The following is a 27,830-nucleotide window of genomic DNA, read 5'->3' as shown; positions in this document are numbered from 1 at the left end:
AAATCTATAACATATGTATACAAACAGAAATAGCATATTTAAGAACTTAACAAAAATTTCGCAAGCTTCTTCGTCCATCTTGAAAAGAGAAGTCTGTAGGGAGGTGAGAACATCGTCCTCGTTGGTTCTCAGTAGAGGGTTTTTAAGAATTTTCATAAGAAGATATTTTAAATAAAACTATTTTCAATCGCAGTGATCATCAGTTCATTATCCAAATCTAAAACTCATATTTTTATTATAAAAATTTCATGCAAAATAATATTTCATATATTTCACCGCTTACTAAGGAACCATTTCAACCAAAACTTACCAACGATCCAACCAATCACGGCCTCCAGTCCAAACACAATAAATTCACAGCCTCGACCTAGACACAAACATATATCAGCCTCCAGTCCAACATATAAACAATTCTCAGTTCGGTCTCAAAACAGAATCAATCACAGGCACAAACAATACAATACAAACACAATTAAAAAACAGTTACAGCAAGCACCACAATTAACAATTAAACAAGATTCATCAGATAAGCAAACCAAAACACTTAAGCACATCCAAACAATAGCAAACAAATACAGTATGATGCATGCCTATCCTACTGGCCATGAGCTCACATGTCAGTTATTTTGCTAGAACTCGACACATCCGGTAGCTAACCCAGATATCGTCCTCTTGAAAACCGGTGGGTAGTAAGCTACCATGATTCCCACTAGGTGAGCGGTACACCACCATGATCCTCACAAGATTTTCAATTGAAAAAACCCGTTGGCGATAAATAACCACAATCCCCACCTTAACTGCAACCCTGGACAAGCGATACACCACTACGATCCTTGTCAAGTGCATAAATCACAATTTCACATCCCGTGGGTGGTAAACAACTAACCACAATCCCCACGTCCATTGTGACACTGGATAAGCGGTACACCACCACAATCCTTGCCAAGTCAAAGCTCACATTCAAAACCGCAATCTTTTAAAATCTTGATCCAGAGCAAATAGGACTAAGCCACAACCATTGTATATTGCCCAGGTATTTCAAATATCAAATCTCTATTTAAAAATAATTCAAATCGATTTCTCTCTCATAAAACTCCTTTTCACCAAAACAAAAGTCTCAAATCAACTTCATTTTCAAGTTCAATAATTTTCCAAAGACCCAAAATCATCTTTCCATAATAAATCGAAATCAAATAATATGATTCTTAAACCAAATTTTCTTTTAAATAACACTTCAAACAAAGTCTTGGAGTTTTATAAAAATTTCGACAGTATCTCCTCTTAAAATTCGAACTTTGTCACCCTTCTCGGGTCCCAACCAAACCATGTATCAAACTCTTCTCAACCATTTCTAGTATCAAATTATTTCAAAATCAAACCAATTCCAATATTACATATTTTTCCAAAAATAACCAACTCTAATAGCAAATCATTTACAAAATTGAACCAATTCCAATATTAAATCTTTTTCAAAATCAAACCAGCTCCAATATCAAATCATTTATAAAATCAAACCACACATCTTTTAACCATTCCAATCGTTTTCAATTAGGGGTGGAAACAGGCCAGGCCAGGCCAGGCTTTGCTCTTAATAGGCCTGGCCTGTCATACAGTTGATTGGCCTGAGCCTGGCCTGCAGCCTGTTATAGGCTCTTTATAAAGTACTAGGCCTGGCCTGTTATTCAGCCTGGCCTGGCCTGAAACCTGTTAAAAGGCCTGCTAATTTTTTTTTACAAAAATAAAAATATTATTTAAAAAAAATATTTTTTAATAAAAATAGTTATATGTAATATGTCATATATTTAATATTTGTAAAAAATTTTAAACTTTTAACATATTTAAAATATACAAAAATATTTATAATAAAATATAATAAATTTAAAATATCTCATAATTTTATTAATAATAAATAATTATTTATATATTTAATTATATTTTAACAGGCCCAGGCAGGCCTGACAGGCCTATAAGGCTAATTAGTGAGCCTGGGCCTGGCCTATTAATGTATTAAGGCTTTTAAAAGAGTCTGGGCCTGTACCTATTTTATAACAGGTCAGGCCAGGCCAGGCCAAACACAGGCCAGGCTGCAGGCCCCTGACAGGCCGCCTGGCCTTTTTCCACCCCTATTTTCAATAAGTCATTATCACAACTACACCAAACCCAACTCAAGAAAATCAACGAAATCCTAAAATACAAACAACCAATCCAGTGAATCACAATTTAAACCAACTTTAACATAATTAATTAAGAATCACAATTTTCAGCCACCTCAGCCGAACAATAACTCAATCAAGCAAACAATTTCATTTATCCAAAATAATTTAATCCAATCCATAAGATTAACATCATCATAAAAATATATTTTTGGCATTAATATGGACTTGTAATAATTCTTGAAAGTAAAATAAGCTTAAGAAAAGTTCCCCTACCTCAATCACGACTTAATCACACGACAAAATTCCTTTAGCGGAATCAACTCAGTCCATCCTAGCAGCAGCAACAGTTCATCAAACATAGCATGCAAGAACCGAAACTCAACCTTGAGATATTAACGTCACGTAAAACACAATAACTTATTACAGAATAATAACGCTAAGGATTTCGGGATAAGAACAACTTACTGAACTCAGAGAAGAACTAAATAACGGAGTAGCTGGAGTTCCAGTAGTAGTTTTTGGCGACCACAGCGCCTTTCCCGATAAACTTCGTCCACAGCAACGGCGACAGTAGCCCAGGTGTGGCCGTGGTAGTGGCGAAAACAGCTCTCTTTTGCACGGCACAAGCTTCACGTGCTTTTCCCTCTCACATGCAGTGGCGGGATGGCATTTTCGGCAGTGGCAGCAACGGTCCCGACAACGTGCGTGGCGAGGACATCTTCTCTCGGCGACGGTGGCGACAGGAAGCTCGACAGTTCAGCGGTGGTGACCAGGCCTGGCAGCAGCAGCGTCTCCTCGTGGCTCCATGGACGGCGATATGTGTGACGGTGGTGACGACAACGGACGCAACCAACGACGATGACAGATGCGATGAAGCTGACAGCAGCAAGGCGCGACAGCGGCAACGACTCCTCCCCCCTTCTGGTGTGTCGCGTCGTCTCTCTCTCTTCGTGCTCGGTGGCTCGGCGGCGGCGGTGTCCCTCTTCGCCGACGCCATCCTCTCTTCTTCCCTTCCCTTCTCCTTCCTCGATCGCAGCTTCCCCTCTCTTCTTTTCTGTTTTCCGTGTGTGAGTGTGGGAAGGGGAGTGGGTGGCAGCTGGGATAGATTAGGGGGTGTGTGTGTGTGTGTGAGAGAGCTTTTACAGTTAGGGTTTTTGAATTAAAAGGGGATAAAGGTGCAGTAATTTTAATAAGCGTATATTAATAATTTAAAACTAAAATAAATATAAAATAATTATCTTTGAAATATGATTTTATTATCAACTTGCAAATTATTTTTCAATAAATACTAATTCAATAGAAATGGGAGATAATCAAATTGATTTTTCTTTTAAAATCATAAATAATTATCGTAATCAAAATTTTAAAAATCTAGGGTCTTACACATTCTCTTCTTCATCATTAAAAAATGATCATAGAAGATGACACCTATAAATTTTATTAAATTAATATCTTGCATAATAAAAAATAAATATGAGTTTATTTATTTAAAAATAATTTCTTTTTGAAAAAAATACATCTTCAAAATTAATTTATAATTTATTTTAAAAATACATAAAAAAATTTGTATATAAATAATCAAATTTGACATATATAGACCGAATACATTAGAAACTAAAATTTATTAATTTAAAAATAATTATATATAAATTATTCAAAATGACTGTTTTGAAATTTTTAAAAATTTTCAAGGACTATTTTGAGATTTTTTAAACTTTGAAAAATTTTTTGTACTTCATCCTAGAAACTGATTTGTCCGAAATGCATACGTAGATACGTGGGAAAAAAATAAATTTATGTAACTAAAGATATTTTTATTTATTTTAAAAATAAAAAATTATTTTAATTCAATTCAAAAAATTTTCCAATAGTTTACGTAACAAGAGCATATTATTTTTAGCATGGACAAATTCCAAGTCAATGGTATAAAGTTTAGGAATTCTTGAATTTCTTAATTCTAAGATTCTTTATGTAGGAGGTGTTAACGGATTAGATTGGATTGGATACGGTCAAAATTTCGATCCGATCGACACTAAACTCATCAAATTAGATTGAATTGGATCCAATATCTACACATTTTATATTCGAATCCAATCGATCCACACATTTGCATATCAGATCGAATATTAAATATATACACAAAATAAAAAATATATTAAAAATATTATTTCTATAAAAGTCAATAAAATCTCTTTTTTGCTCTAATAAAATTTATTTTCACTCTTTTGAACTACTAAAATATTATTAAACTAACTTTTCTTAAATAACAAAAAATAAAATAATACAACAAAAATTTCTTTTCACTCTTTTATTTATTATTTATTTATTATTTGGTGCAGATATATATTATTATTTATTTATTTATTTATCATAATGCATGGTTCTTTTATCTTTTTTAACAAAAATTTACTGAATCTTTATTGACATAGAATAGCAATTTTTTAACAACATAAATTACAAAATAATTTTGATATTTTTTGGGACCAAAATCATGTATCTCTATTTAATTATTTATAGGAGCGTCAAAGCGAGTTAAATCAACTGGATCGACCCGCTAAACCCATGTTGGATTAGAATTTGAAACTCACCAAATCAAAAAAATGTTCAAAGTATGCACCACTAAAATTGTGAGTTTTGACAAGGAGGATCGGTCACCAGGCCAATGTTTGTGTTTAGAAGGTGATGAGTACTACAAGAATATATATATAAAAAATTAAAATTATAACTTCTAACCACAATTTTTTTATTTTTTTATCTTTTTTGTTATTAATTTTGTTTATTTTATTTTTTATTTTATTTTACACTCTCATATATATACTTAAATTATGTGACTTAACTTACTTCTTATAATAAAAATGATCTTTTGTTTTCTATCAGAAAACTCTAATATTTTTATTTTGTGTTGTATTCTATTGTAAATATTGTTATTGTTTAAAAAATTGGTTATTTGAAATTAAGTTGAAATTGTTTTTCAATCTTTGTAATGGTTTGAAAACGAATATCATTGTCCACGACTATACTTGAGTTAAAAATTTATAAAAATATTGTGAAAAAATTGTGCCGTGCACTATTTTTATTTATATTTGAATTTTGATTAAATTTTTATTTATATTTTTTATTAACTTCAACTAATTTTATTTTATTTTTTAAAAAAAAATATTAGCCAAATTAATTCACCCATCTACCAACTCACCATAAAATAGAATAGACTAGCATTTTAAGTCTGCATTTCCCTCTTTACCGTTTTATCTATTTATAATTGACTATTGATTCCCTTCAAATTTTGAAAGTCCATGTAAAATAAAACAATATCGATTTTATTCTTATTAAGACCTAAATCGATAAGTGGTCTTAGTTTTTTATTATTTAAACCAATAGTCAAATCACTTTATATAAGACAAAAAATAAATAGCTAATATAATTATAACATAATATTAATTATATATATATTACCCACAAAATAGGAAAAGAAAAATAAATTTTCCAAAACATAAAGGTAATTTTAATTTCTTAATTGATTAATAAGCAATAATTTCATCATTTTTTACTTTTTTTTTTATGATAGAATGAATGTTTATTACTATTAGTATATCATATTCCAAAATTTTCCAGTCATTTCAAAAAGATTCGTAAGATTTAGTTGTTCATTTGTTGCTTGAGAAGGTAGGTCCCTCTATAAATTCCTGTCGGGCAAAACTTAAAGCAATTATGAATAATTTTACCTCAATTTATTGCGACGAAAGTTTAGATACAGCTATTTTATTGTACCCACTACAAACTACTATATACGAGTACAATTTACAGGGAAAAAATGCCACCAAAAATGTTTATTTAATTTTAAAAAAGAGTTAGGACACTTATTAAGGGTACTAAAAATATTGTTATAAAAATAGCTATTATATTTAGGATACTAATTAAAAATAATTACTTGATTTTCTTAATTCTCAAATATAATAGCTATTTATCTTATTTAGATGAGATAATAATATAAGTAGCTAGTGTGTACGAAAACTCATATGATATTTTTTCTTATAACAATATACTCTTATTACAATATTTCAGAATATCGGATATTTGATTATTTATGTTTCATGAATCAGTTGGCAATTTTTGCGCAAAGGAACGAGAATTACACGAGTTTTTTAGAACCACTCTCAGTAGTTCATTCCGAAGTTTAGCATACTTTACAATTATATCCAAGACTTCTATTGGAATTGAAGTATAGAAAATTTGCTGAAAACCGATAAAAAAAAATGTCGTCGGATACCATTCCCTCGAAAAAAAATCTCTACGAAAAAATAATACTATCTGATTTTAGATATCCGGTGCTAATAAATAAACCATTTTAGAAATGATGGGGCAGAACTCGAATTAATCTATAATAATTGATCTACGTTTGCGCCATTTTTTTGCGACAGTAAATCCAACAATAATTTTTTATGCTAATTAACTACATTTGCGCCACTTTTTTTCAACAGACTTACCATCGGATTTATGTATTCGATGGTAATGAATTACGAAAGCGCTAATTTCAGAATTTTCGTCGATTAATCAGCCGGTAAATCTGATAGAAATTACCATCGAAAAACTTCAATCATAATTTTGCTGGTAATAAGCGCATTTCTAGTAGCGTCACTACAATAGAAGCGCTGAATAACAACAGTTTATTTTGCGATTTTCGGTGGTAGTAAACTGCCGCAAAATCGATCCCTAGCGGGCGTCCTTTAGCGGTTCCAAAAGCCATTGGCATAACTGTGTTGATCAAATATTTCGCACTGGATTGTTTGACAACAGTTTTAAACCGCTGCGATATGTCCAAAGAGAAGTTATTTGTTGTTTTGCGACAGACACAAACTGCCTCTATTTAGTACTGCTATTTTTATTTTAATTTTTTTTTTTTGTGATTACGAACCATTGCTATATGAAAACTGCATAATTTTTTAATTTATTTTCGTCGGTTTATAACCGCCGCTAGATTCTGATTTAAACTGCCGCAAAAATGTTATCTTTTGTAGCATAACTCGCTGCTATTTTTCTTTCAGTATTTTAGGTATATTTTTTGTGCTTTTGGGAGTTATTTTTTAATATTAAAAATCTTATTATTTTTCCTCAAAATATAAATTGATGGTGAAAACTCATGAAAATATAACTACGAAACAAATTAATATATTTATATTAATATCAATAAAGTATATATCTAATTAAGAACTGCATAGTCAAATAAAAAAATGTATACTTCAAATAAAATAACATCAAATCCAAACATCTATTTTCCGTTATGTCCCACCAAGGAAGTCATCCCTGCAATGATGTCTGGTGGCAGTTTTCCACCTTGCCATTGAATTAGATATCTTAGAACACTCTCCATTGTCTACCTCTTTATCTTCTATGTTGCTACTTCATCCTCTACTGCCTTCCTTTTCAATTTTTCAACTACCACCTTTGTCTGTAGTTCAAACAACACCCTTTAGGCCTCCTCAGTTTGAGCTCCATCCCCAGGCTAATGCAAATTCGGATTGAAGAGTTTACTAGGAATCAGTCCAAGACTTACGTCACGCACTCTATCTGAGTGCTCTTTTCTGAGAGTTTGGGCAAGCGAATCATTTTTAGACAACACTCTAGAGGATTCATCATGCTATTTAATCTCTACAATTTTTTTCTACAGATATAAATAAGCAAATATAAGCAATTAATAACTAGAGCATATTCAACACAATTTTATAATTAAAATCAATGAGAAACAACATAAAGAATCTCAACGTAGTACTTATACCATTGCCCCAAGCTTCTTCATTGATATAGGAGCCATTACTTTGTTTGTGCACTAAGTTCCATATATAACTCTCTTCTACTGACTTTCCTCCCTTGTAGTTCCGACTATAACCATATAGTTTATACCATCACCATATTCTACCCAAATAAATAAAATATAGTCGAAAAGACAATTCAAAGTGAATTCAAACGAAAACTTTCTCTTCTTCTCTTCGCCTCGCCAAGCTTTTTGAATCACTTGTGTGTATAGTTGTTTTAATCGATACACAACATTTTTCCTGCACTTCTCCTGTTATGCCATCAAAAATAAGAGTGATTAGACACCGATTTTGTCCAAATTAATGTAACATAAATAGTATTATTATTTTACAAATTCAAAATATGGTACATGTGTGTCAATTTTATTGCGATATGCAAGGAACCATCTTCAATGCTTTTTATTAATTTTCGGCGGACATTCCTCAATATTTTGTTCATTAAGTTGTAATACTCATGATACAACCTACTCTTTGTATCCTTTCCAGGACTTCCCTATACTTTTTAAAATTGTACTCTTAATACTTCCAATACTATCTTCATCAAATTGAAAATTTTCCTACAATGATAAGTTCAAAATTGTTAAATGAAATTTATTTAACTCAACAATACTATAAATTTTTACCTTTATACAATCATTATAAACTTTGTCTTTGGTGCTAATCTTTTTTCAACTTTTCTCACAAATGGAAAATTTATTATAATCAGCACCTAGCAATCCAAGAACAGCATGTAATAGACCAGCCCATCTCCAATTGGTTGCAGTTCCCTGTTGAACTTGAGTATGATCTTTCTACCGTTAGGCCGCTCCATAGCTTTCCTCAAACTTAAATGAGTTTACTTGATTACGCCATTAGAAACTATAAAGAATAGAATCTTATTTATATAACCGTTGTGGCCAAGATGCGAGAAAAAAAATAGAGTCTAAATTATTTTGAATATAAAGGATTCAAGATTTGTTATCGATGATATCATTTCAAAATTCGGTATTCTTGCGTTCTTTGCGCCTTTGAACATCAGATGCAATAAAGAGGTTGTCAATGTGTTGTTCAAATAAATCTATCTCATTTGCCTCTGGTCCAAGTCTTCATCACCTGGCTCTAAGTTTTGAACACCGTTTGTGCATGTATGTGGATCAAGTCTTAGTTCACTACACGGCGGACAGAATGGGCAAAAAGATGTAGCTTTGGGGAGACCACCATCATTTGGTAGGAGAATTAGACAGTCATCGTGATGGGCTGATGAAGCCGTAGGAGCTCTAGTTTGAGGCTGCTAACATGCTATTTCTAATTTTGAAGTTTTCGTGAAATGAGCATTCCTGGGCATCTTAAATTCCTAGTATAAAAATGCAACCATAAATTGAAAAATAGAGGAAAGAAAGAAACATATATCAATATTTCAACAAGAAACTAAACATGGATAGAATTTTGCACAACAATAATAATAATCAAATCTAAGGAAAAATAGACAATCTATCGCGAAAAACAACAAAAATTCTCTCACAATATACAAAATATAGTTAGAGAAAATTTGGTCAAAAGCAAAAATGGAAATAAATAGACAACAACATCAGAAAGTAGCAGTCAAATCTATTCATCATCACTCAACTTGGAAAAAGCAAGATCTATACGTGCAATTTGTAACTTCATTTTCAAGTTTGAATTGTGCATCCATCAAAAAGACGTACCCCTAACACAATTAGAATGAATAATACCTTGCAAAATTCTTATTCTAATCACAATGGTACCAACCTATTTAGATCAATTCTTATCAAAGACATGTATGCACACTATGATAAAAGGATAAACTTTTCTTTACTGAATTAAATTGAAGTTTATTCTCACATACTAGATTCTTTCATTCTCATTATATAGGGTTAGCATGTCTCTAAACTCATCATACGCTTATAGGGATTATTTTGCATGTGTATTATTATTTCGCTTTTGCAATATATATAGATATATACATCACAATAAAGGTAGCATACTAACATGAATAAAATAATTTTATAGTTGCAAGTGGAATGATAGGCAGGTAAAGTTATTTTTTATCCTTTAACTCTATTAGACTTTCTCCAATTTTACTTAATACACATAGCACAATAACACACAATAATACACAGAGCAAATGCATTGCCAATAAAACACAGAGCACACATTGTAAGACCCAGAACTTTTGAAAAGTCTTATTATGATCAAGTCTCAAATCATATAGTTATTTATAGCCTTAATTTCGGAAATCATTTTATTAAAGATAATTAAGGCAAATTTTGATTTATTGAATTTGAGACGAGTTATGATTTTTATCTAATTTTATAATTATTGGGTTATTTTCTATATTCAGATTATGAATTTGGCAATTATGAAATAAGAGGGGTTTTACATGATTTGGATTAAATAATTAATATTTTAAATATTAATACTGCTATTTTGGAAAATAGAGAAATTAATTATATTATTTCTAATTTTTAGATTTGGACATTTTATTGAAAATAATTTGTAGAATTGATGAGTAAATAGCATTTTTCTATATACAAATAGTGTTGGATTTAAATTGGGTTTCAATTACTACATTATCCCCAATTTCATTTGAAATTACCAATTTGCCCCTAACCCTAACTTTCAAAATAATGAAACCCTAAAGCCTTCATCCCAGCAGCCGAAACCATGCCTTGTCCCCCTTTCACCCACGGTTTTCCCTTCCTCCATGAACAAAGAAACAGAAAACAAAAGAAAGAACGGAGGGCCGCGGAGGGGAAGAGAAAGAGGATTGCGCTGACGTGCTGGGCTCACTGCCGTCGCAGTCGTCGTCGCGCCTTGCTGCGGTCAGCTTCACCGTCGCGTCCTGCCATCCTTGCCACTATGGAGCTGTTCCGATCTGGACTGAGGGAGAGAGTTTGAAGGGAGGCCGCTGCCCAATCCACGCCACCGTTGCCCTCACCATCGCAGCACAAGGAGCTTCCATGGCCACTGCTGTCAAGCTCGCAGATGGAAGAAGCAGGGATGACGCGAGGAAGAAAGGGAGTCATCGCGCTCTGCCACCGCGAGCCCTATCGCACCCTTCGCCGCCGAGGGTTCCGTCCTTGTCAGATCCGTCACCGTCCAGCCATCGCCGTCCTTCTCGCGCCGCCGCTTCTGTCCTCACCGTCATCGTCACCATCGGTGGGAGAGAGAGAGCTCACGTCGAAGACTGGAGGGACGTGGTCTGACTTACTGCTGCCTCCGTCGTGACTGGTCCGCCGGCGCCACTGCTAGGGGTTGTCGCCGGCCTACGCGCCGCCGCTGTGCTCCTTGTTGTAATGCCGCCGCTGTGTGCCGGGAGAGGGAAGCCGCCGGGTCGTAAGAAGAGAGGAGGCATAACCACGCCCAGCCACCGCCGTTTCTGCCGCCAAGAAACCCCGTTGTGCCTCTGGTTGCCGGGAAACGGTGTGGTTGCTGCGGGAGGTCGCCGCCGGAGCTGCTGCTCCACTCTGCCGGTAAGGGTTTTATTTGAAGTTTCTGCCCTTTTGCATTTCGAGAAGGTTTTAACGCTGCGCAGTCTTTATAGTTGATCTACCGAAGCTTCTGGCCGCCCCCGGAGCTGTTGCCGGGCCGGTTCGAAATCGCAGCTGCTTCGTGTTGTCATTCCGGTAAGAAATTATGTTTCGAAAGCCTTACGTTAGTGCCCCGTACGTGTATTAAAGCCTTTACGGTATCAATGTCCTTAGAGTTTAGTAACTGAGGTTGCTTGTGGTAATTTAGAGCTGTTTACGCTGCTGCGAAGCGTGTGGGGCTGTGCTTTGAAGCTGCCTTTGATTTCGGGTTGAGACGGAAAGGGCTCTGTGAGACGTTTGGATTATGGAATTGCGTTTTGAGGTAGGGGCGCTTTTCGAAAACTATAGTTTATTATTGGAATTATTACATATGGGTACTGATGTGAGATATTGTGTATTCGGTGATTGTATCTGCCTTATGTATCAATTGATTGACTCGAATGACTATGGATGTTGGTTTGGCTGAATTGTTGTGTGGCTTGTGAAATGTAATGCTTGAAGTTGATTCTTTAAATATTTGAAATGAGTTTAATCCGTTGAGGATTGGTTTGAATTGAGTCAATTATTTTGATGATGTGAAAGATAGAATGCTCTTGAAATTCAGCCTGGGTTGCTTTAATTGCTCTGGTTTTGATAAATGATTTATTGCTGAACCGATTCTTTAAAGCTTTGGGAATGAGTTAAATTGATTGATATTGAGTTGATTTCTGAAATAGTTTCCTTGAGATATGCCACTGAGGCGACTGTTGGATTTAGCTTGCTTTTGAATTGATTTCTGGTTTTGGGCTGTTAAAAAGGAATGAGAAACGGTTTAGTTGGGACCCGAACCGGGTGGCAAAAGTCCAAGTTTTAGGGGAGGTGCTGCCGAAATTTCTACAAAATCCTACTCTTGTTTGTAAAGTTATTTAAAAAGGGTTGGATTTGAGAAATTGTATTAATTGATTTATTAAGAGAATATTTATGTTTTCAAGCTTAATTTATTTAATGAACTTTATGCGTTGAGTTCAGCTTATTTAGAAACGAACTATTTGTACAGTTTGAATCACTGAAGGAAAGAATGATGCTCTAATATTAATTTCAATATAAAAAGGAGCTTTTAGTGATTTTAAAGGAATTTAGACTTTTGATTGAGTAATCAAGTTTGAGGCATTTTGGAAGAGTTAGAAAAATGGGTTCCAAAAAGAAACCTGAAGGTGGTTTGATTCAAATGAACCGGTTCCGTTTCAAATGAGTTGATTTTTGGACCGGGTTGGAACTTGTGATTTTGTATGATCGGTTTCATAATAAATTCAGTTTTATTTACTTGAACCGGGAATCTATGATTTTAAAAGTTTCAATGAATTTTAAGGAATTTATATAAGTTGACCTTCCCTAAAGACTTGGGACTCTGGCAAGAAACTTTTGTTATAAAATCCCATTGTTGGATGGGTGATTTTGAATGTTCCCAAAAAGAATCTTTAACTTTCCATGGTTTTGGAAGTTTTGGAAAGAGAATGCCGAGAGTGGCTTTGCTTTAAAAAGGAAACTCACTTTGAGTAAATTTGGCTTATGAGCCTGAGATGATTTGAAAATGAGATCTTCAAAGTCAAGGCTAAAAAGAGTTAAAACTCTATTTCAAGTGAAATGATTTGGGAAAAAGTGATTTATGGCTTAAATGTCGATTTTATGAATTTATGATGTTGAATGTGGAAGTGCTGTTTTGTTGTGAGCCGGAATGGCTATGTATGATTATAAATATTGGTTGGTTCTGGATTGAACCGTGAGCCGGAATGGCTGTGTATGATATGAATATTGGCTGGTTCTGGACTGAACCGTGAGCCGGATGGCTGAGATGGATGTTGATCCATGGATGAGATTGAATGAATGTTTATGCTGAATCATTGATAAATGTGAATGTTGCACTTCCACTATCTGAGATACGAGTTTTCCTGGGTAGTAGCAGTGGCTAGCCACCACGTGCTCCAGGTTGAGACTTGATACTCTGTTGACCCTATGTCGTAAGTGTGGCCGGACACTGTGAAAGTCCCGGATGAGCTCGCCCCCGTAAATATTCACCAGTGAAGGTGATGGATATGGATCATGATTATGATCAAGTTTATGATGAGTATAACTCGAGTTGGGGATGCGCGACAGAGGGACAGTCCAATGGTTAGCTACCAGGACTTGTCGGGTTGGCTCTATAACCGACAGATGATATCATCAGCCATTAGGGACAGGCATGCATCATATGCATCTATGTGACATTGTTTGGGTGTGCATATCATACTTGGTTTGCCTATGTGATTAATTGCTAATTGTTCTACTTGCAATAACTGTTTGTTTGTGCTTGCATCTTCCTTTTGTGTTTGCTACTGGGACTTTGTTGAATTGTGGTGATTGGTTGATGGTTGGGTTGTTTGGGCCTAGGGCCGTGGTTGGAATGATATGAACCGATGGTTGATTTTGGTTTCGTGTTTCTGGTTTGGAATAAAATATGAAAAGCTATTTTGGTACAGTATAGATAAACCTTTTTGAAAGGCTTTGATGTTTTGAGAATAGAATGGTTCCTCTTTCAGAAAAGATTTCCGACTTTACTTTTATTGTAAACCGTTGTTTTTGAAAAGAGGCATAAGACGGTTATAAATCACTGGCACGGTTTATCTTCATGTATCCTATTACAGTAATTCCCAAAAACCCTCTACTGAGAACCCTTTCGAGGATGATGTTCTCACCCCCCCTACATTTTTCCCCTTTCAGGATATGGGCGCAGAAGTTATGAAGAGCTTATTTAATTGTTGTTGTGATGCTCTGTATTGTTTTAGTTATGGTTTATTGTACCTTCGCCTTTATCTTGATATATATTCTGTAAGAGGGATAGGGATTGTATTGGTTAATGTTTGTAATATTATTTATATATATTTATGTATATATATGGATGTACTCTTTTTGAGTTGTTGTAAGTTGAATGGTATTTATGGATGTACGTTATCGAACGAAAGTATCTTTGGGAGCGGTATTGCGGTTTAAAGTTTTAAACAGGCTCATATTTTAGTATTAAATAATATAAAAGTCGTCGTAATGTCCGAACTATCAGAGTCGCGCAGCCGGAAGTGTGAGCTTTGGTAGTTAGGGTGTTACACACATAATCCATAAAATCCAATAAAACACTTCATATTTGTTTTTTAATAACCAATTGAAAAATTGAAACCCACGACATAAAATCAAGGTCATCGTCGAAGAAGAATTTCTAATTTGACACTTGAATATAGAATTTCTTTCACTATATTAATTCAGAAACAATAATTTAAAAAAAACTAGAGTAAACAGAATCAAATTAAATTCGAAAACATTAATCAAAATCACTAACTAGTTGTAGCAGACTTTGCACAAAAAGGATCGATGGGGCTGGATTTTGCTGGAGGGAAGGCGCGGCCAACAAAAGGCGTTGCAACGACTGCTAGAGTTGCGAACGGAAGTCGCTGCAATGACTGTAAGAGCTGCAAATGGAAGGCAAAATGATGATTGCGACAGAAGACGCTATGACGGTGGCTAAAGGGATTGAGGTTGGAAATGTGGTGACTTAGCATCGAGAGTTTACAATGATGGAGAGGGATTGAGGAAGTGCGACGCTGGAGTGTTTTTAAGAATGGGGTGTGCAATGTGTAGTAGTGTTAGTGTTTAAATAATAATAATAATATGAGTAAACCATCAATTCTTAGTTCCCAAATTATAATCACGCTAACAAAAGTGACCTTTACTTTTATTAACGAAAAATATATTCTTGAAATATTTTAAAATGCAACAAAAATCTCCAACGTTAAATATATATTTTCAAACAGTGCTTTAAATATTGGATTTTAATACAATTTTTTTCAAGCATCATTAGAAAAAAATATTTTATCTTTAAAATTTGACGATTGTAACGATAAGTAAAATTCTCTTTTTATGTTTTTTTTATCAATGACTAAGAATGATAAAGTAAAAGCTTCCCAATGATAAAAATAAGTAGTCAAAATTATTGATTTAATAGTGAATTTCATCAAATGATTGATTAAATATCATTTATCATTTTCTCCATTCTTTTCTTAATTTGCCCTCTTTTCTGAAGAGTAAATGTGATGATCCTGTATTTACTAGTACTAATAATATCAAGAAAGAGCCAAGTCATTCAATGTGCCAATTAAAAAATATACTAAGCTCCAATATAAAGTAATCAGTGTGTCAATTAAACATACTATTTAACAACTGTTAAGGGTGTTTCAATATGTCCTGTGAAAGAAATGATAGACTAAGGTCCTTCAATGTGACATCATAAAATTTTCTATCAAACTAAACATTTATCTAGTAAAAAAAAATGCAAAAATCAAGTCAAATTATCCTAAACAACATGAATAAAAAGACTTTAACTAAACTCCTGCACTACCTTCCCACATCGCTAAGAACCACTCATTCCTCTTCTCGGAAAATATTCCAACATAAGGTTCTTCATTCTCTTCTAGTGTTTTATTGAGGCCATAAGATAGCATGGAAGCGTTGTGTCCAGTAGAAACAATCTTATAAGAACTATTGCCAGTAATAACGTCTTCTTCCTCCATTGAATTTGAAATTATCTCCCCTGGTTCTTTTGTTGTCTCTTGAATCTTGTCCGAGATAAACCTGAAAGTTTCATCGTAGCCAAACAAGTCCAATCTATCAAGAATTATAGTGGCAACATGGTCAGGTAAGATTAACACAATAGAAATCTTATTTTTCTTACGTTCCCAAAGTCATGCAAGGTCACTTTCTATAAGAAGGAATTTCTCCCGAGATGCATTATCAAGTTCAACAATAAAACTGTTTACAGAGTGTGCCTGCACAATGTAAAAAATGCATATCGAAAAATTGTAATAGCTAGAGACTAGAAGTGATCATCTCACTTAACACAAAGACACATTTCATTCAACATCAACAAGTGTTTCACTTTGGAGCAAGGTTGGTTCTTATATATGCAATATATATACTGCCATTTTTCTTACCCTATGTGCCTAAAAGTTATGCTTTCAAATCTCATTTCATATCTCTCCCTCCATTTCATATCTCATTTCAAATCTCCTTCCACCTATATGATTCTCTACTCAACATATACAAGCTCTTGCAAACCTAAATATCTCAATTTTTTATTTATTTAAATTAACATATACACCTTGTTATTTAATTATTTTGGATTGATCGCTAAATTTTTAATTTCGGTAAAATGGAATGAATCTTATTCAGAATGAAAATTTTGATTTTTCACTTCACTGTTTCTTAATTTCATGTTAGCATATCAATACATACTTTCTTTTATCCTATTGCATAAATGTAATTTTTTATTATTTGATTTTGTGTGTATACAAACTAAGCTATTTAGACATGACTAGTTCACTCATTTATATCCAGCTAATAGATTTTTCTTGGATATAAAAGGATGCAAGAATTCTACATTGCTAAACATGCATATTCAATTACCATTATGTTTATAAAAAAGTAGCTTTACAAAAATGATAGTAATTAATAGCATGTTTCCACCCTTGAATATCTTCTAGCAGAATGATCAGCAAGCACCTTCTCAAAAGCTCCTTCGCCTCCACTATATGAGCAGAATTCATGGTCAACTTTGAGATTGTTGTGCTTGTTTGTTATTTCCATTTATTTGTAAGAGTTTCATTTTGCAGTCAATAAATATGATGTGCAAGTGTTTTAATGCTTTTCTTAAGATGACATTATTCCCTTACTATTTTGGGTGACCAAAACTTAATGCATGATGTCATGGCATGGTACTCTAGGTATATTCCCTAACTATTTTTTAGAATAATGAGTTTAGAACCTGCAAGTTGTTTGCCTAAAATTTTTTATAGCTATTCTATCCATGTATTGAGATATTGATTATTAACATATACTGAAATTTTGTGTTGACTATGATAGAGTTAAAAAACTTTTAAGTGTTCATAAATCCAAATCCAAATTTTCAAGTATTTGTTGCGTTAATCTTTTGTCTGTACTTGTTATGAACCCAAATCCAAATTTGTCGCTATACTTTTGTCCTTATTAATCCAATTCCTACAATTTTAAGAGACTCCAAGAATGAAATATCTTTGGGTGTTTCTTTTGTTTAAAGGATAATAAACTAATTAAATTACTGTTGCAATTCAAAAAAGATGCAAAACTTTAAAGCTGTTGGGCATATAAGAGAAAAACTTTCATAATTGCACTAGGTACATGACCAACAGTATCAGCTATATGAGTGTGTGTAGAGAAGGCACTCAGTCATGATTGCATACATGACTTCCTGAACCATAAGTCTCTTACAAATGATGTTGCGTGCTCTAGTGAATAGAATGAAAATGCTTCAACCATCTCCTTGGCAAACCAAATGCCAGTGGAGCAAAGAAAGAATTCTTGCATCTCCTATTTTCCTGATAAGCTCCATAATAAAAACAATGAGCAAAATACATAGCAGTGTACACATCAATCAATCAATCTATATATATATACGCATTAGTAGTAGTAGCATTAAAAGAGTAAAATAAGGATAGTTCATAGGCTATACATAGACTAAATGACCATGATAACAAAGTTCTATCTTTTAATTAGACTATACATAGATTAGTAGTGTACATATCTTTCAATGTCGACTATATACATTTATAAATTTGTAGCCTCTACGCAATTATCTAGGACATCATTTGTGAATTCTTTTAAATCGCCATCCCATGTCAACCGCAAACTTTCGACACGCGCCACACTCAGACAACCTAGTCAAACATGGTTGGGGAGAAAGATCGACCTCACATTGTTCATTGTCTTCACCCATGTCACAAATCTCTTGGCTTCACATGGACTACTACACTCCTCTTCTTACCAACTTCATCGTCCATATAGTATACAAGATGAGCCTCAGATACAAGTATGTATGGTTTGTCATCTTCTTGTTCACCAATGTGAATCAGATTAGAGAAGTTGACACATATGTGGCCCAAAACGTCTTGTTTTATGCCTCTACCATATGTGGTGTTTGCTGAGAGACATCTAAACAACATGACTATGAATTGGCCACTGTAATTCAGCTTAATGATGTCTACTAATATTTCATAATACAAGATGCCACCAACATCAATATTACTGTCACATTTGTTTGCAGAACTTCTAGTATCAAAAGTGACATAAACCCTGCTATTCTTGGTTTTCATCCCATCCTCTCTCAAGAGGGTTCTAAACTTAAATCCATTGATGTTGTACTCTTAAAGCATCTAGCTTGGATACTAAGGCCACATGCAAGCCACTGCAACTCATTTGAATGCCTGACCACACACTTGCACATGCCATCGTACACTCGCACGTCTCGGTCACGACAGATCCTCCTAGTCCTGTGACCATGAATGCTGCGGCATCTCCGTCCCATTAACGTTGCTTTACTCCCCTCTCATTAGTGCCACTGTCGTCCTTCCTGGGTTTGTGATATTTTCCTTTTAACATATGTGTTTTTAAATCTTGTAGACTTCTCTGTTTGTGATTTTTGCTTGTCATTGTGCATTTGTGCTTGTCTGGCTAATTAAACTTCTCTGTTAATTTTGTAATTTATGCTTGTGTTGTTAATTTCTTTGTTAATTCTAGTAAATTAAGATTCTTCTTTGTGTTAGTTATGTTCTGGTTCTGTTATTAAAATTTTATTTATTCATTTTTTCTTCTTTTTGCAGTGTTTAAATTGTTATTAATCTTCTATTTGTTTTGTTTTTTTTTTCTCTTTTTGCAATATTTAAATTTCTTTTGTTAGTTGTTTTTGGCTACTAATTTAAAAGTTCAACAATGTTAGTTTCATATTTTGAGGAAAAATATCTTTTGTAACGTGTATTTTGCTAACATATGAATAAATTGATTAATTGAAAAAAATAACATAAATTAATTGTTCTTTGTTATCACAGGATGTCCAAAGCAGTGAGTCAGAATTTACTAATGATACTTGTTCGACCTTTGGAGAATTATTTTTCATGATTTATACATTATAGAGTATTATTTCAGCGTTCTATATTAGTGAAGCAAAAGTTTATTTTTTTCTTATTTAAAAAATCACAAATCCAATCCAATCCAATCCAAATTACTTGGAATTGAATCAAAGTGTCTAAAAGAATCATCCAATACAAACCATACCGCATATAAAATAAGTGTTCGAATCAGATATTTTTTGCCTCAAAACCGATCGAAACTACACTGTGAACACCCCTAATTAAATGTAGCTCAATTTTATTGAGAGCACTTTAATTTTAACCAAAATCAAGCTCAAGTTCTATATGGAAAACATGTTGTACAAAAATATGCATTTTTATATGCTTCATGTAAGCGTTAATTTTGACTAAATCTCTGTAGTTGTCCCTAAGATTCACGGCTTTCACTATTTTAGTCCATCAAATTCAAAATTCCCTATACTTATCCCCATGATCCAATTCTAGGCACCATATTAGTCCCTAAACCCTTTCTGGTGTTGAGTTAACAAACAAAATGTCGAGTTAGCTTTGACTTACCACGCTAGACACAAGGCTAAATGATGTTTGTTCATTTTGACTATTAAACAAGGCAAAAATGAGGTCATTTTGAAGAATGAGGGGAGATAGAACGGTTTGCACATCATATAAACTCTTCTTTGTCTTCTTGTTTTGTTTTGTTTTAGCGCTAAAACGAAATAACACTGTTTAACCCTGTATCTAGGGTGGTAAGTCAGAGTTAGTTTAACACTGTTGCTGACTCAGTGCTAGAAAGGGTTCAGGGACGAATATGGTGCCCAGAATTGAATTTCGGAGACCAGTATAATGATTTTTGAATTTGAAAGACTAAAATGATGAAAGTCGTAAATCTGAGGAACTACTTTGGAAATTTAGTCGACTTTTAAACAAAGTTTATCTTTTTAATATCCGATCAACTATTAAGAATTAATTATTTTTCGAGACTTTATGCCACTAAAAGAAATTACCTTTAATTACTTCATCTAATATTTATATTAGATATTACTCATTACTCATAAAGTTATTAATTAATCAAAAATATTTGGTAATAAACAAAATTTAGTCAAAATCAACTAGAACTTACCTTATTTAGCATTCATTAATTATTACAAGTTCTGACAGTTTTTTTTTTGTCTCCCTAACATTAACAGAATTTAATCAATGATCTTGAGTTTGACTGTTACGAAAATTTTTTTCAATTAGAAGACTCCTTCCTTCATTGTGAGATTTCAAACAAACTTGGTTGAATTACTAGCTAGGTTCCTGATAATATGATCAAATGTTAATTAGGTTTAATTAGTCATCAAATTTCTGGTAATATGATCAGATGCTAGTTCGATCAGCATTTAAAAAAATAAAAAATAAAAAAACCACTATTATATATATTATTGACTGGAGAGATTGTTGGCTATTTGGATTTCATAATTAAAGTGTGTATAGGTTGGAGGCATTTTTGTGAGAGTTGCTTGTTAAGGAGCATGCAATGTATACAAAGTGGAAGCTAGCTAGGTTTGTTGGAATAATCATTTGAGAATCCGCCACTAAAAAAATGATAAAACAAGTGGACCTCAAATCTAGTACGATGTTTACAGCATCAACCTAGTGATCAATAAACAAATTAATGATGACATACTAAAGCTAATGCTTTAGTTGTATAGTTCTTAATTTACTAAATATAAGGGAGGGTCCAGCGACACAACATCGATTTTTTAAAAGTATATATGTGTATACCGCCTAAAGTCTAACTTCACGAAATATATAATATAACTAAATAATGCAGCTAAATTATTAGAGCAAGGAATAGATCCTCTTCTATATCTCAGTGGTAGTCTCATACATACCCCACACTAGAATCACTAAAGAGGGTGAGGGGGAAAAACATATATATAATTTGTTTCAATTAGTGTTTGAAAACTGTTTTTAGGACTTAAATATAGAGTTAGTAAATATAAAAATTCGTTTGATAACTAGAATAAGTATAAGAATACAATTTTTCTATTTTAGGGTATTATTTTCCTTTTGAACAATTAAAAATACTACCAAAAACTTTTGGATTTAGCAACAATTTTTTTAGTGACGGATCTAGTTTGATATTAGTTTATGACAATGATTAAAAATCAGTCATTATTTATAATTTAGTGACCAAGACTTTAGAAATAACCACTAAAATTAGTCACTAAATCAATTATTATTTCAATAATTTTTTGTTAGATAATGCAGATGAAAATACAAAAAGGAAAATTATTTTCGTTTTGATCTTCGATATGTAGTCACTCCATCTATATTGAGTCATATATGCCATTCTCGTCTTGGGGAAATTAAGTTAATTACAATAAGTGCCTCTTCATGAATAGAGGGATTCCGGAAAATCCTTACTTTTTTTAGCCAAAGTAAAACAATCTTAAGGGAAGTGACAAGTGAGATTACCCAAATTTAATCATATTTTATCAAACAGATTTGGCCCTCTCAATTAATTATTAATAAAATTTTCTTATGCCATTGACGATTTGTCTATGCGCTTTGTAATCTATCACTTTTATTTTTCCCCTTTTATTCATTATGAACCTTTTTATATTATTCTCTTACCTACTAAGACAAGTTTGCCTAATCAGCTTTAAGAAGGTGTTTTCTTTTTTTTTTTTTAATATTTACTTTTTTTTGGTTTGCACCAGGATATCCATTAGGTCGGAAGCCCAATGACTAATCCCTCGAGTACTGCAGAGGCACAAAGTGGACGACCCTCCCAAGCAAGCAAGCTCCATTCCCATCCTCCAGTGAATATCGAACCCAGGAGAGATGCTTAAAGAACACAGACCCTCATTTATCTGTGCCAATTTGCGTTGGTCCACCAATACTTACTTAAGCGAACTAATACGTCACTAGACCGAACTCAAATTGATTTTCAACTTGAAAAAACTAATTAGACATAATTGGCGCTTTCTTGTCCTTGATTTCTTCTAACCAAGGGCAAACTTTAAGCATACCTAAATGTTATATCATTAATTAATTCAGCATACCTAAATGTTATGTACATTCAAAGGTGAGTGGTTTGATTGAAGAGTTTCCTCTTTTAGTGGGACAAATAACCTAATTGCAACGGAAACAACAAGCTAGTTAATGACGTATTATGACCTTGAGAGAAATTTTGATTAATTAGATTTAGAAGTCTTCAAAAAGCAGATGAAATTAATTAATTAATTATTACTAATTTTATTAATTGGATTATTTAGAAATCCTCCGATCCTAAAGAAAACAACAACAACAATAATAATAATAATAATAGAAAACCAATTTTTAATTAACCCATATTAATTTTAATTATGAAACTTATTTTTCTGAAGATATAAAATTTAAAATTTATGCTAAACAACATATTTTTTAAAAAATTAGCTGATATTAGTTGAAAAACTAATATTTTTTAATATTACTCTAATAATAATAATAATAATAATAATAATAATAATAATTTTTAATAAGATTTTGAAGTCTTCAAAAATCAGATGAGATTAATTAATAATTGATTATTATTATTATTATTATTATTATTAATTTTTATTAATTGGATTATTCGGAAATCCTCCTACCCTAAAACAAATAATAATAATAATAATAATAATAATAATAATAATAATAATAATAGCTTAATTTTGTAGGAATTAATTAATACATTGTCTGCCATTAAATTTTCTTTTTTCGTCATTTCCCTTCACAGTTGAAATGACAGCACTATACTGCCTATAGAAGCCAGTATCATCAATCAAATTGACCAGGTTAACGGTCAGCAGTTAGTATTGATTGAACAAAAGAAAACCTAATAAAAAAATAAAAATAAAAAATCAACAAATAAAGAAAAATAAATAAAATTGTCAGAATGAAACAGAAACTTACTATGATTAATCATTCTTTCCCCACACAAAAAACACAATTTGAGGAGACAGTGAAGCAGTAAAAGGTGACAACTTGGAAACAAAAAAAGAAGGAACAAGTTAAGAAAAAGACTACTAGGACTACTAGTCTAATTTAGTTAGTGGACATGGAACCACAATTAATGAACATAATTATGTGACCACAACAGTCCATAATAATGCAAATAACTGACAAAGAACATGTACGGAAATATATTGACCTATCTATCTGCACATCTTCAAACAACTATTTGGGGCATTGAATTGCTTCCACAAGTGAAATAATTAATTAAATTTGAACAATATCAAGAAAATTAAAGATTGGTTTTAATTTGATAGCACCGTCCTTCTATTAGGCCCTAATTTAGAGACTAATTGAAAGTATATTAAGTCACTAGTTATTTTAGTCTTTAGTAATCTGTTGTAAATATTAAGCAATAACGTTATTTAAATTTGGGAAATTTGTTAGACATATTAAATCTTTTAGAAACTAAATTGTTAGTATTTTTTAAAAGAAGTAAACCGACAGTTTACTCATAAAAGTAAATTTTAAAATATTTAATAAAAAAATGTTAAAAATAATAAAAATTGATTTTATTTAATATTTATTTTTTTAAAAATAATTAATAAATACTAAATAAAATAAATTATAAAATTTTTTTTCTATAAAACCAATCAAGATTAGAAACATAGGTCAAAAGTGATAAGAATGATTGAAGGCTTAATTGTAATCTGGAAATTAGGCTTGACATAGATGATGATGATAGAGTTGGTGGTTTAGGTTCCTTTAATTTTCTCATCACATGGAACATTAGAAGAAGAACCTCTTCTACGTTCATTGATTTCATTTCATATTCATTCATTCACTCTCACCATCACTTTTCAGGTACTCTCACTAGTAGTCTACTTACCAGTACCACACACTGTTCTTCCTTAAAAGCAGATTCATCATCATAATTCATAACCCCAAACACAAGCTAATAAAGATCTCAATCTCTCTCTCTCTCTCTCTTTAACCTTTTGTTTCTGCCACAACAAAACAACATACATACACAAACAACAACAATAACAGTCTATATGGAATAATATTTTTACGGAAATATGTAAGATATTTTTTCAGTATTCTAATAATTTTAGTAGTAGATCTTAATTATTTATACTTTATAATTGAGATTAATAACTAAAATTACTGAAATATCGTATTTTGAATAATATAAGCTAAAAGTCAAATTAAAAAAGAAAACTAAAATAAAGGAAAAAAATAAAAACAAAAGTAAACCCTAAACATGCTGACCTAGCTAGTATCACTGAGATCAAGGGATGAAAGAGAGAGATCAAGAGGTTTTATCATAAAATGAGATTTTTTTTTTTTTTTTTTGATAATTGAAAAATGCTTGAACTGTTCGAATTAGAGAGAAAAACAAAGAGCACATGATAACTTAGATAGAAGCGAAGCCTTATAGAAGAGGCTTCAACGAAGGCGCGCTTCACAGCAAAGATCAGAGTACATTACATTATACGAGAAATCAAACAGATATAGAGGCCTTATTGGGTTGCACCTGGAGGCGGAAGCTGATGATGATGATGGTGGTGGTGATGATGATGATGATTTAAAAGCGGCATCAACGGCATAGCCATTGACAGAGTTTGTTGTTGCTGCTGCTGCTGTTGGTGTTGGTGTTGGTGTTGTTGGTGGTGGTTATGGTGGTTATGTTGCTGAGGTGGACGCTTGCGCTTCTTCTTCTCATAACTGATTCCTCTGGCTTTGGACTGAAGATCTCGAACTTCGCGAAGGTAAAGTCTAACGGCCCTAGCACCGAACGGGTTGGCTTCAGGCTTCCCTCCGTTCTCCTCAAAAGCTGCCCTAAGACGGCCGATGAGAGCATCAAGACTTCCCCAAGCTTGCCTGAGTGGGCATGGACATGGCGCCGGCGGGTTTGGGTGCCCGTAAAATGGACAGATTGGTGTGTGAACCTTTGTCTTTCCAAATTGGTCCAAATACCTGAAATATTCATATCATATCAAATCAAATCAATTCAACACTAGCCCCTCTCTATATCTTTTGTAGTCATATAATATCAAACTTTTATAATCATAATCTAGCGATTAATTTATGGAAAAATCCAATTAAATAAGTGTCAGTGTTTTAAATCTTATCTTGTGCATACAGCAAAATGACAAATTTTTTAATAGAATTTTGATTCGTAACAGATTAATCATTAACTTGTCCCTGTGTGATACCATGGGAACCAAAGCTTTTATAATCATAAAATTTATTATTAATTTTTTGTTATTTCATTTTTAATCATCATGTGTCTTTTTTTATTTTCCTGGTATTTTTTTTTAAATATTCATAGTACATATGATAAAACCATAGAAAAACTGAAATTAGCCAAATTTGAGGAATTATTTTTAATAAAAGAAGTAAAATTAAGGGAAAGCTATGAACTAAGAAGGTTCGTTTTTGGTTTTCAAGACTTAGAAATTGTATGTTGTCTATTGAACTGATTTTAGGAACTTTTGTACCATTCCTTGGTCAAAAACTCATATTCATTCCAATCATGTATGTAAATTTCTTCTTTTCTTGTCTCTCTCCAAAGTCCAAAAATCTAAACATATTAAACAAAAAAATAATAAAAATTTACAGAGAGGGCGAGAGAGAGAGAGAGGTGCATGGTTAACTAAGAAGGAGAAAAGCGTGTTAATATATAATAATATACCTTAGAAATTCAAGAACATGTGCACCGCTGCACCTAGAGAGGGACAAAGGGGGTCGGTGATTCTTCAGATACTGGCCAAACGTGTTCCAGTCACGCCTCTTCTGATTCTCATACCTGCTGCTTCTTGTGCTCGTCGTGGTGGTGGTTGTGCTGGAAGAGCCACCGCCGGAAGGGGAAGAACCACCACCACCAACAACTATGCTGCTGCTATTGTTGTTGTTGTTGATGCTGATTATATTTCTGTTTATGTTGTTGGTGTTATTGTCGGTGTTACATGACTCCATGAACTCCTGAATTGATGAATCCATAATATCCAACAAAAGGGAGGGTCTAATTTCTTTGTTTTTTGACTTTTTGTCTATTGAATTTGATGCAATAATACTACTTAACCTGGGTTCATTGTTCTTGGTCTTTTATTTCGTGTTCTAGGGTTCCTATTTAAGACAAGACAGTGACCAGAGTGAGCTGAGGGAAGAGGGGAGGGGTATAGAAGCAGAAAAGTAAGTAAGAGAGAAAGAGAGAGATGTAAAATGAGTAGAGATAAGATGAGATGAACGGTTACTATACTTATAATTAGGGTAACAGTGGGGAGCAGTATATAGTTTCAATGTTTACTCTCGTATACAATTTTTTTAGTTTAATTTTAATGTATTTATAGTGTAATACACAGATGTGTAATTATATTCATTTTTTTAGATGATTATTTATATAATTAATATAAAAATAATTATTTTTTATTGATATAATATTATAATTAAATACAGGTATGAAATTAAATTATTTTTTTATTATTGTTACGGTAAATAATAAAAACACTTTTTTTGCTTTCAATAATTAGTGACACTTAGACTTTCAAAGATGGAAATAAGACTATATAAAATCTGATCTAATACCAAGTACATAAAATAATTAGTTATGAAACTTATGTTAGAAAAATATTTTATTAGAGATATAATTATTTATATATTTTTTATTAATTTAAATTAAAAAAATAATTTTATGATATAATATTAAAATTTTTATAATTAAAAAAATCTAAAATTTAATTTTTATTCAATTTTAAAAGAAAAAATAAAGAATTTTTAGTATAAGGTAAAAACAAAAAGAAAAACAAAACTTATGTAAAATTCACATAAACTAAAAAAAAGCTTTTGTAAGAAAAAAATGTATTAGAGATATAACTATTTATGTATTTTTATATTAGATTATTTTTTTTATAAAAATAATTTCATGACATCTTTTAAGACAAGAACTAAGAAATTTAAATCAGTTTTAATAGGAAAATAAAATAAAAATGAGAGAAAAAAAAAAGAATAAAACTCTAAATTGGTTCTATCAATTTTTGTACGGGACAAATTAGTCTAGTCTTAAGAAAAATATTGACAAATTATGTTTTAATATTTTAGAATATTAGTCAAATTAATCTCTTATTTTTTTAAATTTCAAATCATTTAATCTCTTAACAATAATAGTATTTTTAGAAAAAGTTAAAGATTGATTTGTTATTTTTTAAAAATATTAAAGATTAATTTGCATTTTCATTTTATTAAAGACCATTTTTGTTTAATATTATAAAAAAATTAAAAATTAACTTGTTAATTTTAATTTTAGAGATACATCTAAATAGATTCTTAAGAAATTTTGTGTCGGACATTTTTGTTTCAAAGAAAACTTTATTACATTGAAGTTTATGAACTTTATAAAAATAAGACATA

The 27,830-nt window shown here is 32.2% G+C and overlaps 1 protein-coding gene across 1 annotated transcript; it reads right to left on the bottom strand.

The window, feature by feature from the left end:
* Window positions 1-24,737: 24,737 nt before the first annotated feature.
* LOC107625036 (protein LIGHT-DEPENDENT SHORT HYPOCOTYLS 4) lies at window positions 24,738-26,657 on the bottom strand. The gene is made up of 2 exons (XM_016327566.3): window positions 26,116-26,657; window positions 24,738-25,397 (listed from the first exon to the last, which is right to left on the bottom strand). The coding sequence occupies exons 1-2, from the start codon at window positions 26,421-26,423 to the stop codon at window positions 24,941-24,943; spliced, it is 765 nt and encodes a 254-aa protein (XP_016183052.1). The 5' UTR covers window positions 26,424-26,657; the 3' UTR covers window positions 24,738-24,940.
* Window positions 26,658-27,830: the final 1,173 nt, after the last annotated feature.

Source organism: Arachis ipaensis, chromosome B2 (genome assembly GCF_059453495.1).
Source record: "Arachis ipaensis isolate K30076 ecotype BB chromosome B2, ASM5945349v1, whole genome shotgun sequence".
NCBI classification, from domain to species: Eukaryota; Viridiplantae; Streptophyta; class Magnoliopsida; order Fabales; family Fabaceae; genus Arachis; species Arachis ipaensis.
The sequence above is the reverse complement of the archived record's forward strand: the minus strand, read 5'-3'. Positions and strand labels throughout refer to the sequence as shown.